Here is a 13,603-nt window from a genome sequence, read left to right as displayed (position 1 = left end):
CAGGCAATATGTTGCATCTTTGAGCCAACCAGCCTAAAGTGGAAATGTGCAAAAACCCTATTTTATTGCAACCCTGTACTTGGCAAGCAGTAGAATGAGGGCTGTCAAGTTATGCGCCTCATGAGGCACATCTTTTACATAACCCTACAGCACAACTCGAGGAGTGAGCTTTAGGACATGATGTTGCTAACCATCGCAAATATCTCAGTCGAGTAATTTATACGCCCGGGCAATCCCAAGCAAGGTGCAGAAAGACGGCAATGGGCGAGGTGCAGAGTACACACTGCACAACTTCAATCAAGCTCATTCTAAACAGCTGCTCATAAATGCTGTAGAGACCGTGAATATATTTAAAATGGATAAGACGAAGTCTCTTGTGTGGGAGAGCATGCAGCCCTGAGCACAGCAATAGCACCACTGTTCATCTGTGAAGGGAGGTGATATGTCTCTATCCCATGCACACTTGCTCTTTGGGATTCATATTGGCATGGAGTTCTTTATCCCAGCATATAGTCACCTTATCAACTTGCTGGACGATGGAATAGTAAGTAAAGGTTGCTTCAAGCACTTGAAAATTATACGGGCGTCAGGAAAGGAGGCATGTTTCGTGCAGGTCCTGAGCGTAATTGATAGTGGGTGAAGGTGTCAAGTACCTGCACCTTGTAGCTCTTGTTGAGACGATATGAAAGTACTGTCGGAGTAAAGGGAGCTCATGGATGTAAGGCGCAGTTCACGAAATCCGGAGCAGGATCCTGGGTGACAGGGAAGGAAAAGTGTTCAGTGAGCAGCATAGATGGGATGAAAAGATGCTCGATAGGGGACTCGTCTAGGCTCGTTCCATGCCCTTATCGTGCATGCCATAGTGTTAATTTGCGCCTGCGGATGTTTAGGGGCCAGAAACATCACCATTTGGAGAGGAGCTGTGTGGGCAAGGAATTGCTTAGGGGAAAGCCAATGGTGAGAAAACTGTGTCTGATCACTCCGATAATACAATCCCATATCATGGGCACCCAAACCCCCTTACTCGAAGGGGAGTGTCATAATTTCCCATGCAATATGTGGCTGTCCGCCCACCCACGCCAAAGAAATAAGGTGCACCCTAATTTGTCAGCAGAAATAGAGTGGCAGGCTAATAAAAAGATAAAGGAATTTGGGAAGGATGACCATTTTTGCTATGGCCAACTCTCCACTTGCTCTTCTAGCTATGTAAACAGACGTCCATAGTTGGATTTCCACAAATCATCAATATCTCTGCTAAGCCAAACCCTAAGGTATTTAAAGGGGCCATCCGCCCAAGCTATCAGGAACTCCGAGGGGAACAGTGACATCCTGTCTGACAATGGGAAAATAATCAACTTTACACAGTTAACCTCAATACCCAATGAACCCCTGATTCTGGTAAATTCTTTGATGAGGGGGGTTTAGGTGTATGTTTTGGTCCCCGACATACAGAGTTACGTTATTCACATACATCTGGGAGGAGTGAATTCAAGTCTGTGATGAGTGTGATGTTGGTTTAATAAATGTAGGGCGCAGACCAAGGCACGTCAACAAGGCAAGGAGGTAGGGCCATTCGAGAGAGTCAAATGCCTTTGTGGCATCCAAGAATGCCACAGTGGCACGCAGGGTTGGGTCAATGGTGTAGAGGAGAGAAAAAAATGCACAGGTTGTGAGACGTTGACCTGCCGGGACAAAACAGGCTTGATTGGGCCTTACTATAATCTCCAGAAGCAGCAGAAGGCGTGAGGCGATGAGTTTGGCAAGAATTTTGTTATCCATGTGGATCATGGCTAAAGGGCAGTATAAATCACAGCATTGGGGATCCTTACCAGGTCTAAGGATTGTTACTATAAGGGCTTCACATAAAGATGGCGGCAGAATTCAGAGGCGATTCTTCATACATGGAAGTAGGCGCAGGGCCCATAAGTGGGTGTATTACTTGTAAAATGCAGCAGTGAGGCCATCCTGGCCAGGCGCCTTATCTGCAGGCATAGCACCCTAATGACCTCCTTGGTCAGAAGGGTTAGTCTAAATACCGTTCTGGTGAGTCTGATATAGGGATGAGAAAAATTCAGTCATCGCCCCTTTTACAGCCTCTGTGCCAGTGTAAACATGGGAATGATCATCATGAATCTTAGTGGTGTAGTCACTCTCCCGTGGCTTATGCAGCACTTGGGCAAGAGACTTGCCTGGTCTGTCGCTCTCCCCATAGCGCCGGACCCGGGCCTCCCCCTGAGGTAGTGAGTCTCCCTCTGCACAGCCTTCATGTAGCGTAGTCCATCTTCTTGCTCCGAATGGATGCAAGCTTGTAGTCATTGCGATCAGCGAATAACAGCATTTGAAGCTCCCTGATCTCCCTTTCCAGACACACAATTTTCCAGCGTAGTGCGAGAAGTACACCTGCCTGCTTTGCAATGCATGCTCATCTGATGATAACCTTGAAGGCCTTCCAAAGGGAAGACCGAGATATCACAGAATTGTTATGTTAAAAATATTCCACAATTGCTGTCCTAGTATCTTCCCGGAACACCTGATCTCGCAATGCTCCAGCAGGAAGCCTTAAAGTGAATGCGTGCGAGGAGCTGACTGTGAGCAGAAGCTCCAGTAAGACTGGAGCATTAGGGGACATCATCCCTGTAAGTGAGAAACCTGACCCTTCCAGGACAAAACGTCATGGGACACCAGCCAGTAGTCTGTGCGCTATCACGACGCATGGACAGTCATTATGCATGTGCCTTCCATGTTTCCAGCATGATGAGCGCGCCATACATAGATTGGTCAGATCAAAGTCCTCCATAATCAGTCATAGGTGGGCAGCTGCGTGGGGGTAGGGGCGCCGGGAGTCCCTAGATCTGTCAACCTCGGGATCAAGTACCACATTAACATCCCCTCCCCACAGAGTCGCTCCGGGTCCTAACGACCCAGCTAAACGCCATATCTCAGCAAAAAAGTGAGGGTCATCAGTATTGGGACATATAACGAGATCAGGTTGCCTAGTTGGTCCTGTAGCATGTCAGACAACCCCCTTGTGTGCCGCATATGACCCGAAGCATGCACAGAGGTAGCCCCTTCCTAGTGAGTATTGCAACCCCGCAAGCTTAGTTGGAATAATACTCTACATGTTGTTTCCCAACTCATCCATCCCGTTTCCCAACTCATCCATCCCGCAGTCACGTCTGTGTTCCCTCTGTGAGCTCATGTAGAAAGCCAATATCTATGGAGTATCTGTAGGTATTCAAAGACGACATGGCTCACCTTGCGGACGATCATTTAGGCCATGGAAATTCCAAGTTATAACTTTAATTGGTTTCATGGCTAATCATGATTGGGGGAATGGAGCATCTATCGCCTCTCTGAAGCTACATGCTGAATCGATTAACAGTACTAGCTGAGTGATGCTTAGGAAAGAAAAATTAAAACAACAGTTAGCAACCACGGGGCTGCAAACAACAAAAGCAGTAAAAGCCTCCCACCACCCACTTCGGTTCCGCAAATGGATCAAATATTCCAAAAAGCTCCCCCAGCATTGTAGTGGTACATTAGTGGGAATCCTCCCGTGGGGGCAAACTAGGGGTCCGGCATTCTACCAAACTACAGAGAAGCTGGGTGGCTGAAGGTACGGTATGGGGAAACACTCAGGACCACCCTCGTATTAATGAACAAACCATTGTGTCCCATGGGATGACACTAAAACTCTAGGAATCCTCCCCAACGAAATAAGGAGGTACTTATCCGTCTGGCGACCGCCACCCGGCAGTATCGGCCCCTCGGCAGGAAGGGTTGCGTGGGGGACGGTGGGCTCTCATCTCTCTACCATGTGAACCAGGTAGAGGCAGGCCAGCAACCCGGTAACATAGTCTTTCTTATTTTATGGAGTCACTTCCACCAGTCGAGTGGTTTGAAGTTAACCATTTTCGCTGAGACTTGCAGGTATCGTTTTCTCGTTTCCTCATTGGCGATCCTCCCGCTCTCAGCAAGATGGTTTTGACAAACTTGGTAGCCTTTTTAGGACAGTTTTCCCCTGATGTGTAGTCTGCATTTTAGCCGGATATAGAAGAGAGTTTAGCATTCACGCGCCTGAGGGTGCGCTTGATCTGTAGGGAGTCTTTATGGGTAGTCTGCACTGACATAGTGAAGTCCGGGAACATAGAAATCTCAATCCCTTTGTCGTGCATTGGTCGCCACTCCCTCGCTAGACGTAAGGCAGTGTCTGTCACAATAATTCAATAAGTGAGATTTTGATTGCTTGTCACCACCTTTCCCTCATAAAGGGCACTTTTGGCGCAAAGGTGTCCACACAGCAGCTCTAGTGCCAATTGGGCAAGCAGAATACCTGTGCCAGTAAATGTTCGTCCACCACCTCGAGGCATAAACCTACAACACAGGGCATTCTCTTTCAAACACTTCAGCCCTTAGTAGTGACTAAAAATCCTTGAAGCAATTCCTCAACTACTCTATTTCAGTATGGCAGCAGAATATGGTGTACCGACCTCACCACTCCCTGAGATGCCACAGGAGGCACGAGCAGGTAAAGAGCTGAACTATTACAGAGCAGGTGGCGGTACCACAGTACAGATTGTCCAAAGCAAACTCCTGCGATGCCGATCGGACCGGCTATGAGCTCTTGAGTCGGGTTGAATTTGTCAGATTCAGACCCTGTCGCTCACCAATTACGGAGGGGGGGGGGGGGGTGGGGGGGAGGAAGGGGCACGACCAGGTGTAATGGTGTTACTCAGATGCATGGGGTCCAGATCACAGGAAGTACGCACAGTGGCAGCGCCAGGTAATGAGGAAAAGCAGTCAATCATGCCAAGTCACTGCCATACAGTGTGACCCATGATTTGAGAGCAGCAGCCCCTGGGTCCAGGCCAATCGCTGTAGTCACACTGTGCTCCGCAGTGCACCAGCGGGCACTCTCTTCGTGAAATGCAGCATAGGCTCCCAGACCTGTGTCCAAATCTCACAAGGCCAGTCCCACCTACTAGCAATAATCTGTTCCCTCTGGAGGCAGCCCAGCTCTTGGATTACTCCATACGCCTCACCGCTGACTCTATCAGGCATTCTGATGAGGCATTACTCACTCTTCTGGATGCAATCACCGCACTGCAGGTCCTCCAGATAGCAGTGTAGTTCCTGTGCATTTACCAGCCAGGTCCTATTGGCAGCATGTCGCATGGGCCCCGGTGAATGAGGCCGCATTGGCATGGATCTCCAGTTTGAGATGCAGCGAGAAGTCGCTTGCCTGCAGAGTCGCAGCAGTTAATGACTCAGCAGTGCAGCCGATTTAATAACCGTACCCTCACGGTCGTCTCGTCTATATGGTGGCCTTGGTGGACATCTCCAGCAGGGTGCGGGACACCCTCGCCTTGACACGGAGTGGGAATAGGCGAAACAGCACTCACGAGGGTCCTTTGGGAGGGCCGACGGATCACCCCTTGCTCAGCCGATTGGACCCGCAGGCCAGCACGCTGTAAGCAGGTGCAGCTCCAGAATTAGGCCCAGGTGCGGGCAACGCCTCTCCGCAGCCTCAATGTCACCCGCAAGCGTCCATATCAGTTGGAAGGTTGCTTACAGGACACAGCCCGAAGCAGGGACTGTAGGATGGTACCAATGGATCTCGTTGTCCGCCGGGAGCAAGGATAATTTACGGATCAATGTCTCCACCTGGCAGAGCCTCAGATATGAGCAACCACATTGCGGCCAGGCTCTCTAGGGCCCCTGAAATGGCAATAGTTTGTGGCAGAATAAGCCATGCAGTTTACCTCAGATTGCGTTTTAGAGACTGCAAGAAAAAAATCAAGAGTAGATGTTAGTAACGTCTGGGAATTTAGAGAGAGGGTCTTCCAGATAAGTGTCGCTGTCGAAATTGCCACAGTTGATTTTTTTCTGTTAATCCCAAACTTGGAAAGATATACCCACAAAAGCATTTAAGCTGTTTTATTTAACTTGCTTTCTTGCTGCATAAACAGTCCTGGTAGGGTTCCGCTGTGCAGGACACCCATTGGACTCACCGGGCATCAGCCCTCCCGTTGTGTGTGGCAGCCCGGGATGAGACAGATCCCGGGCACACACACAGCCGCACCCGAACGTTTCACAGGTCTTTAAAAGACCATTTAAATGTTAATTAGGCCTTGCAGTTGTTTAACCCCTTCTAAGAGCCCCCGCAGCTCCACTCTGCCTACTGATTAAAAGTTCAGCCCCCCCCCCCCCCGAATTTTTTTCTTAGGCACCTCACCTCCCCCCCCCACCCCCCCCCCCCCCCGAAATTGTGTTCTAGTTGCGCCTCTGCCGCTGTGGGCCTGTCTCACATGGTAATATTTAGGGCACAATGCAACCAAATGCCTCTTTTACTCGTTGCTTGATTCCGGTTACATTGACTAGAACTTTTGTTAATGACACAAAACGTGTTGTTATTTGTTTTTACTCATACTCTGTTTTTTCTACATTGCGGGGTTAAACACTAACCCTGCTACTGGTAAGACCAAACAGTAAAGTATCGTGACTATTACAATTTCATCCTTGACTGAAAGTAAATGTAAAGATGGGTAGAATAGAGACACTACATTGTTCTTTTCGTTGTTTGACAGTTGTTGATTAGTTATGCATGACTTCCTGTTACAATTGTTGTTTTTGGAAGATGTAGCTTTTTTTTTTGTCTGGTCACTCACTGGACATCACTTCAGGAGTTTGGTTCATATATTTGTAATCCGTGAACGTATGTGTGACTGAAAAATACACGTTATGATGCAGATGGGAAACAAGATAATATGTTTCTTCTTCCTCATGCAGCTCCCCGTCCTGATCAGAGCAACATCCGATGATGAGATTCCTTGCCCGGGGTATGTTTTTGAAGAAATTGCCAGTATCCTTTTGTCAGTCATGTTTTTTTTACAGGTATCGTGACTTTCCTCTTCTAAAGGGGGACATTGAACAAACTTGAAGCATATATGTTTGAGTGACAAAGTCACAGTTACAAAAAGAAAACAATGTGTAGAGAAATGTAGAGGTGATTGGGTTTTGGGTTATTGTATGTCTTTACAAGGCTGGGCAAGGGTTTTATTTTATGGCTGCATTCATCTTACAAGCGTTGGCAAAGCCAATAGGTCTCGGCTATGAGAGAGATAGTGGCTTTGTCAATACTTTTTCACCAGGTTGTACAGTTGCTGTGCAGCATGGCTGAAAGAAATAAAAAGTCCTTACGCAGCAAGCATTGGCTACTTTACAACACTTTTAGGTCGAACCTAGGCAGTGAGCATGCGCTGTCAGCAAGACCAGTTGTAATTCTAAAAACTACTTTGATCCCACCTGCTGCTTACCATAGGTTCACTCCAGGGTTGCTTTTCATTCCTGCCTTGTAACTTGTTAGCACAGCTGATACCTCACTACCGTTTAAGGCTGAGGAGCACCGGCCGAGTAAAGTTTCCTTACGCATTTCTTCTGTAGCTGTTGTGTGGGAGAACTTTTATTTTTATTTTTACTGTTACTTTCTGCCCTACGCTGCTTGTTCTCATTAGCCCATCCAGCTTTACATTTGCCTTGTCTATCATTGGCTGCGCATAGAGCTCGTCCTGCTTTTCATTTGCTTTCTCGCTGCTTGTTTGTTTTTTCCCCCTTTGCTCCCACTTAATCTCCCCATGCCACCCCCACCCAGCCTCGACCCTCCCACAAAACTGCTTTTTTAATTTAATTTTTTTGCAGTGTTGTTTAGCATGAACTCAGCCCAAAGGGTTCAAGGCGCTTTTCATGATCACCAGTTACATTACAGACCGACACATTAAATTTTCAGGCGTATGGAGATTAAATGATTTTCACACAATCACAGTATGCTTCAGCCGACACTGAGACTCAAACCTTGTTCCCCTGCTTCAGGGTCTCCTGCTCTGGCTGTTACGACATATGTGGCCGCTGCTCCCCCCTCTCCTGTTCCTTCCTCTTTCCTCCTCCTCACATGGTCAGTTAATGTTAATTATGATTATCCAGTATTATGGGTGTCTTTCATAGATTCACATGCCTGAATCATTCCCCGTCGTCGAGATGGGAGCCCCGGTAATATAAAAGTAATGTCCTATAGACATACATAGAGAAAAGTAGGCCTAAAGGCCTTGCCTTAGTAGCCTATCTATGTCCTTTTGTAAAAAGGACCAAATTCCTGAAGGTAGCCAATCAGCTACCACCTCCCTCTAGAACAGTGTTCTTCAATCTGTGGGGCGCGCCCCCCTGGGGGGGCGCGACACCTTCCCAGGGGGGGCGCCACTCCACTTAAATCTAACCTTTGTTCCCTGCCTCCGTCAGTCCGTCCCTGCACGTATGTGAAAAGGGGAGGGAGGGGAGATCGATGGGGCAGGAGGTGCCCGTTCTTTTGTCCTATTAACTCTCCCAGGAGGGGGTTAATTCACAGAGCTGACAGCTCCAGCTGCAGTGGGAGGCAAGGAGTCTCCTCCACTAAAACCAAAAGCAAACAAACAGACACGCTTTCGGTTTTAGCAAAGGAGACCCCTCGCCTCCCACTGCAGCTGAAGCATGTCAGCTCTATTTATTTATTTTTATTTTGAAGGTCTTTTATAGCGCGAACAAGGATATCAGAGCGCTTTACATTAGGACCAGCAAGCGTGAAACATGTCTGATTGGTTTATGAATCTCAGCTGATTCAAGTCTTGGGGGTTTTCTCCAATTCAACTGAATGTTCTGCTATCGGGGTCCTTAGAGTTAATAATTCTGCATGTTTTGTTTTTGTTTTGATGTTTGAGTTGGAGACTATTGTGGCCTCTTTGGTGAGAGGTTAAGAATTCAACTACAGGACAAGTCACAAAACCCGACCAACACAATCCTGTCATTGGTCAATAGGTGAGCGTGTAGTACCTTACAGTTCTGCTCACAAACGAAAAAGAACCCTGAACACTACCATAGCATGGTAAAGAAATGCGCCCTCCTCTATGAACTCCTACCGGTTTCGTTACAGAAATTCCAATTTACAAAACTCAAGCACAGAACTTTTGAAAACACAGATTGAAATGAGATCTGAGATTTGTTCTTTCATGCGCCCTGTCCAGGCGGTCTCTAATGCTATTCTCCGACTGAATGCTTGCAGTGCGGAATGCAGTACCCACGCCCTCTGAAAATGTTCTCATTTTACATTTCCTGACATTGCGCGCCTAATCTTGCTTCGTCTAATCACATTTATAAATATTTTTTCCCAGCAACTCTTCCAGACCGAAGGTAACAGGCCTGTACACTTTGAAAAGTGCTCCGCCTTGACTCTGCGTCTGTCACACTTTGGAAAAAGCGGCAGATTTAACCAGATTTCATCTCTGTGTGTCACTGCTCGTGTCGAAACAGAAATGTGCGCAGACACGAGACACGCCCTGCTTTCATCCTGCCCGCGCCGAGCTCCGCTTGGTTAGGCTTGTTATTTAAATTGTTAAAATAGAGACATCGGCAGTAAATTTCAGAGAAGCTATAACAATTACTCGATACAAGCAAAACTCTTGTACTTGAGAACACATCAGGCCCTTTTTCACTTCTGAATTAGCCGCAGTAATGAACCACTGTAGCTTCAGGAGGTGTGCCCTGTGGTGCTGGCAGAACCATGGAATGGCATCTCAGAGCTGCAGATCGTGGGCACTATGGGAATATACATTACACATACACGACATTGTAGGGGTTAGCTTTTAAAACAAAGCCTCAATCCTACAAATTATGTAATCTGCTGTGTCGATATTTCAGACTTGTACATATTCACAACACTTCAAAGCCAATGGGTCTCGCCTATGCAAGAACTACTGGCTTTGCCGATGTGTTTTAGCCATGTTGTGCACCAGCGTGGCTGTTGTTGAGCATGGCTAAAAGTGAGTGGCATACAGGAGAGTGCAGTGTCGTGGAGTGAGAGTGTCTTGGAGGGGCGTAGGGTGTTGTAGAGTCTTGGAGTGGTGTAGAGTGTGATGGAACAAGGATATCAGAGCGCTTTACATTAGGTCAAGATAATTATACAAAAAGACTTCTTACAAAAAGCACAAGTAAAATGTCACTCAAATACACTGTACACGTCCATGGATATCTCTACGTTAACTTTTTAAACAGAAACCAAATAAGGGCTTCGCTGCCCAACCTAAATCGTCTTTTTAACCTTGTGATAGGAGACACCAAAGAATAAAATTAATATGCCTTCTTTCATTACACAATGTTAACGGACCAGACAGTGTGGATCATTCCCACACTTCACTGTAGCTCCAAAGTGTATACAGGATGTTTCCTAGGAGCTAGAGTCCTACGGTAAAATGGACTCAATGAAGAAGCATGCCATATAAATGTGGGCGAGAGTCCAGGGACCTAATGACAAGGGGGCATATTTACAAGTTCTGGCGCATCTCTGCAAATCAGCAGGGATGCGCCAGAACTAATGCGTCACGCAATTCCCTCCTTGCACCACCACAGATGCGGCGCATTTATAATGCGGCGCACCATGGTGCAAGGAAGGGCAGATGCATGACGCATCTTGTGGCGTATGGGTGGCGCATCCTAGAAAAAGCAATTTGCACACATTTAACTTCGAAAGTGCTGTTTTGAGCTGTGTAATAAGCCTCTGTCATTTCACAACACCCACCCACTCACAAACCTGCAGTTTACTAAACACTCTTATTGTATTGAATGTTATTCACTGAATATGCCCGGAATGTGCGCGTGGCGGTCGAGTCCAGAAATTTCTGTCAGGTGGTGGGGGGCCCAACATCTAAAAAAATTCAGCTGGGGGGGCTCAACCTACAAAAGTTTGAAGACCTCTGCTCTAGAACCTTCCTGCCAGGAGCCTCAGTCTCTCAGATTTTCTACCGCACGTTGTGCTAGGGAGTCCCCGCCTGAGCTCTCCTCAGGTTTCTTGAATTTCTCATTTTTTCCACTAAAACCTTGGATTATTCACCTCAACTATGGCTGAACAACAGAAGAAAGGACTATTTAGAGCCTGTTCCTCTTGTGGCAAGAAGAGACTGCACATTGATGACAAACATGAGACTTGTCTCTACTGTCTTTATCCAGATCATTCTGTCAAGGAATGTAGGATTTGTAGAACTTTCTCTACCAAAACTCTCAAGGATAGAGAAGGAAGACTGCTCCTCTGGTTAAGCATACTTAAAACCAGAGATGATGATGTGCTGTCCTCGGAGGGCAGTGAAATGGCTTCAGTTTCTTCAAAACTGTCTTTGAAACGGCCAAGGGAGGCCTCCCCTAGCCATTCAGACTTCCCTCACAAAAAGACTACTTCTAAGTCTTCCGAGGTAAGATCAGACACGTCTGGGAAGGAACCAGCAACTTTCAAGCAGTCTTCGTCGACGACCGCGTCGACGTTTTCTTCAAGAAAAACAACATATGTCTCCACGTCGACGACGACAGTTTCGACGACGATGGCGTCGTCCGCCTTTGCTTCCACGACGACGACCACCCAATCGTCGACGATGGGTAAGCCACTGTCGTCAATTGTATTGATAAAAAAGCAGCAGTCATTTGTTAAAGCTTCGTCGACATCACCGTCGACAACGACGATAAAACAAAAATCGACGACGCCTTCACCGTCGACGAAGATTCCGTCGACATCCGTGTGTCGTCGACGAGAGTACCGTCGACGCAGAAGTCACCACCGACGACGAAGGCACCGTCGACGGCTAAAAGTACATCGTCGACGAGAACATCTTCGACGGCGAGGTTACCGTCGACGACGACGACCACACCATCGACGATCACATCGCCGACGACAGCGACGACGACGAAAGTCTCGTCGACGCCAGACAAACCATCTTCATTACCGTCGACGACACCGTCGACGACCTCATCGTCGACGACGACATCGTCGACACCATGGAAAAAAGCGGAGTTGATACCATCTAAAATGATTACCAAACTGCCCATTACACCAGCATTGACATCACCCAGTAGGGTTCAAAAACTACCTCCAGCCTGCTTATTTCAAACTGATGAATCTGATGATGACCACTTAGAACAAGCTACAAGTCCATCAGATCTCAATGTCAAATGCCAGAGTACTGACGATGACGGAGATGATGTCATCTTTACGGAAGAAACTACGCAGATACAGGAACATACTCGAGTCACTCCGATGATATGCCTGCCGGCTGAAATAGTCTCTGACTTGCAATTCTTGATCACAGACTACAAGAAACGATTCCCAGAATCACCAGCAGCCTCGTCCAAAGAGAAGCCTCACGAGTCATCCAGACCGCACCACTCCCCTAGATCACGACCACCACCTTTGGTTATGACGCAGGACAGTGAAGCGGTGCATAACATTCAATCTTCTGACGAAGAAGAAGATGTTCCTGAAGAAGGAGAGGTTAGAGACGACCTCTCCCAAAACAGAGACGGAGAGGATTACGTCGCTCATTCACCAGCCACGCCGGAACCCAACACTTCAGACTCTCCACCAGTGGATATCGGCGGATTCCACAATTTAATTGAGAGAGCGGCCATTAGATTCCACATGACCATGGAATCAAAGGAAACCGATTGTTTTCTTTATGACTTTAAAGATCCTATAAAGAAATCGGCGAGGTCAATTCCCATAATAGATTACATCTGGGAACAGGGTCAGCAACTCATGCAAACGCCTGCTTCTGTATCTATAGTGGTGCCGAGACTTGATAAAAAGTATAAGGCACCAACATCTGCACCTACTTGCCTTAATACGCATCCCAAGCCTGACTCAGTAGTCACCCAAGCCGCTCAAAAGAATTCCAGAAATCCATCCTCGCCACTCTCAGCACCACCAGACAAAGAAGGCAGAAAATTAGATGGCATCGGCAAACGATTCTCCACAACGTCTGCCATGACTATAAAGGTGGCCAACGCCATTGCTCTGCTAGGCAGATACAATAGACAATTATGGGAAGATATAGTTCCGTATCTAACAGATATACCGGAAGATTTAAAAGATGAAGTCCAGTCCCTCCTTAAAGAAGGACAGATGTCCGCATCGGAGATCATTGATTCAGCTGTGGATGTCGCCATGACAGGCTTTAGACAGCTAGCAGGCGCAGCTGTCTTGCGCAGACAAGGATGGCTCAAAGCAACGTCCTTCCGTCAAGAGGTCCAAACCAAAGTTTTGGACATGCCCTATGACGGACAACATCTATTCGGTGCAAAGATAGATGAAGCCTTGCAGACGATCAAGAAAGACACGGACACTGCAAGAGCTCTCGGGACTTTACAATTTAAAAATCAGTCCTTTCGTGGGAACAGAGGACGAGGTCAACCAACATACAGAGGATCCTATCAAGGAAGATCCTCTTACTCCTACAACCAAAATCGCTCACAATATCAGCAGCGACAGCAACAACAAGGTCGTCAGACCTCCTACGGGAGAGCGAACTTCAGGGGTAAATCCCAGAAGAGAACGACCGGAGAACGACAATGAACTATTTCAGCAGACACTCCCCACACCGTCGTGTCCTCTCAAGATTGGAGGAAAATTGACACATTTCCTCCACAACTGGAGATCGATAACGACGGATCGGTGGGTTCTCCAATTAATCCAGCATGGTCACACATTGGAATTCAACTCAATCCCACCGTTAACTCCTCCTCGCAAACTTCCACACAA

The 13,603-nt window shown here is 47.3% G+C and overlaps 1 protein-coding gene across 2 annotated transcripts in view; it reads left to right on the top strand.

Annotated features, from left to right (window-relative positions):
* The window catches only part of TEPSIN (TEPSIN adaptor related protein complex 4 accessory protein), a 241,174-nt gene that overhangs the window by 71,497 nt on the left and 156,074 nt on the right, over positions 1–13,603 (top strand). For both annotated transcript variants that reach the window (XM_078654181.1, XM_078654180.1), the window contains one exon: positions 6,790–6,862. In XM_078654181.1, the coding sequence (XP_078510307.1) occupies positions 6,790–6,862 (73 nt within the window). The remainder of the gene's footprint in view (positions 1–6,789; positions 6,863–13,603) is intronic.

Source organism: Lissotriton helveticus, chromosome 7 (assembly GCF_964261635.1).
Source record: "Lissotriton helveticus chromosome 7, aLisHel1.1, whole genome shotgun sequence".
In the NCBI taxonomy this organism is placed as follows: domain Eukaryota; kingdom Metazoa; phylum Chordata; class Amphibia; order Caudata; family Salamandridae; genus Lissotriton; species Lissotriton helveticus.
This window is presented reverse-complemented; position numbering and strand designations above follow the sequence as displayed.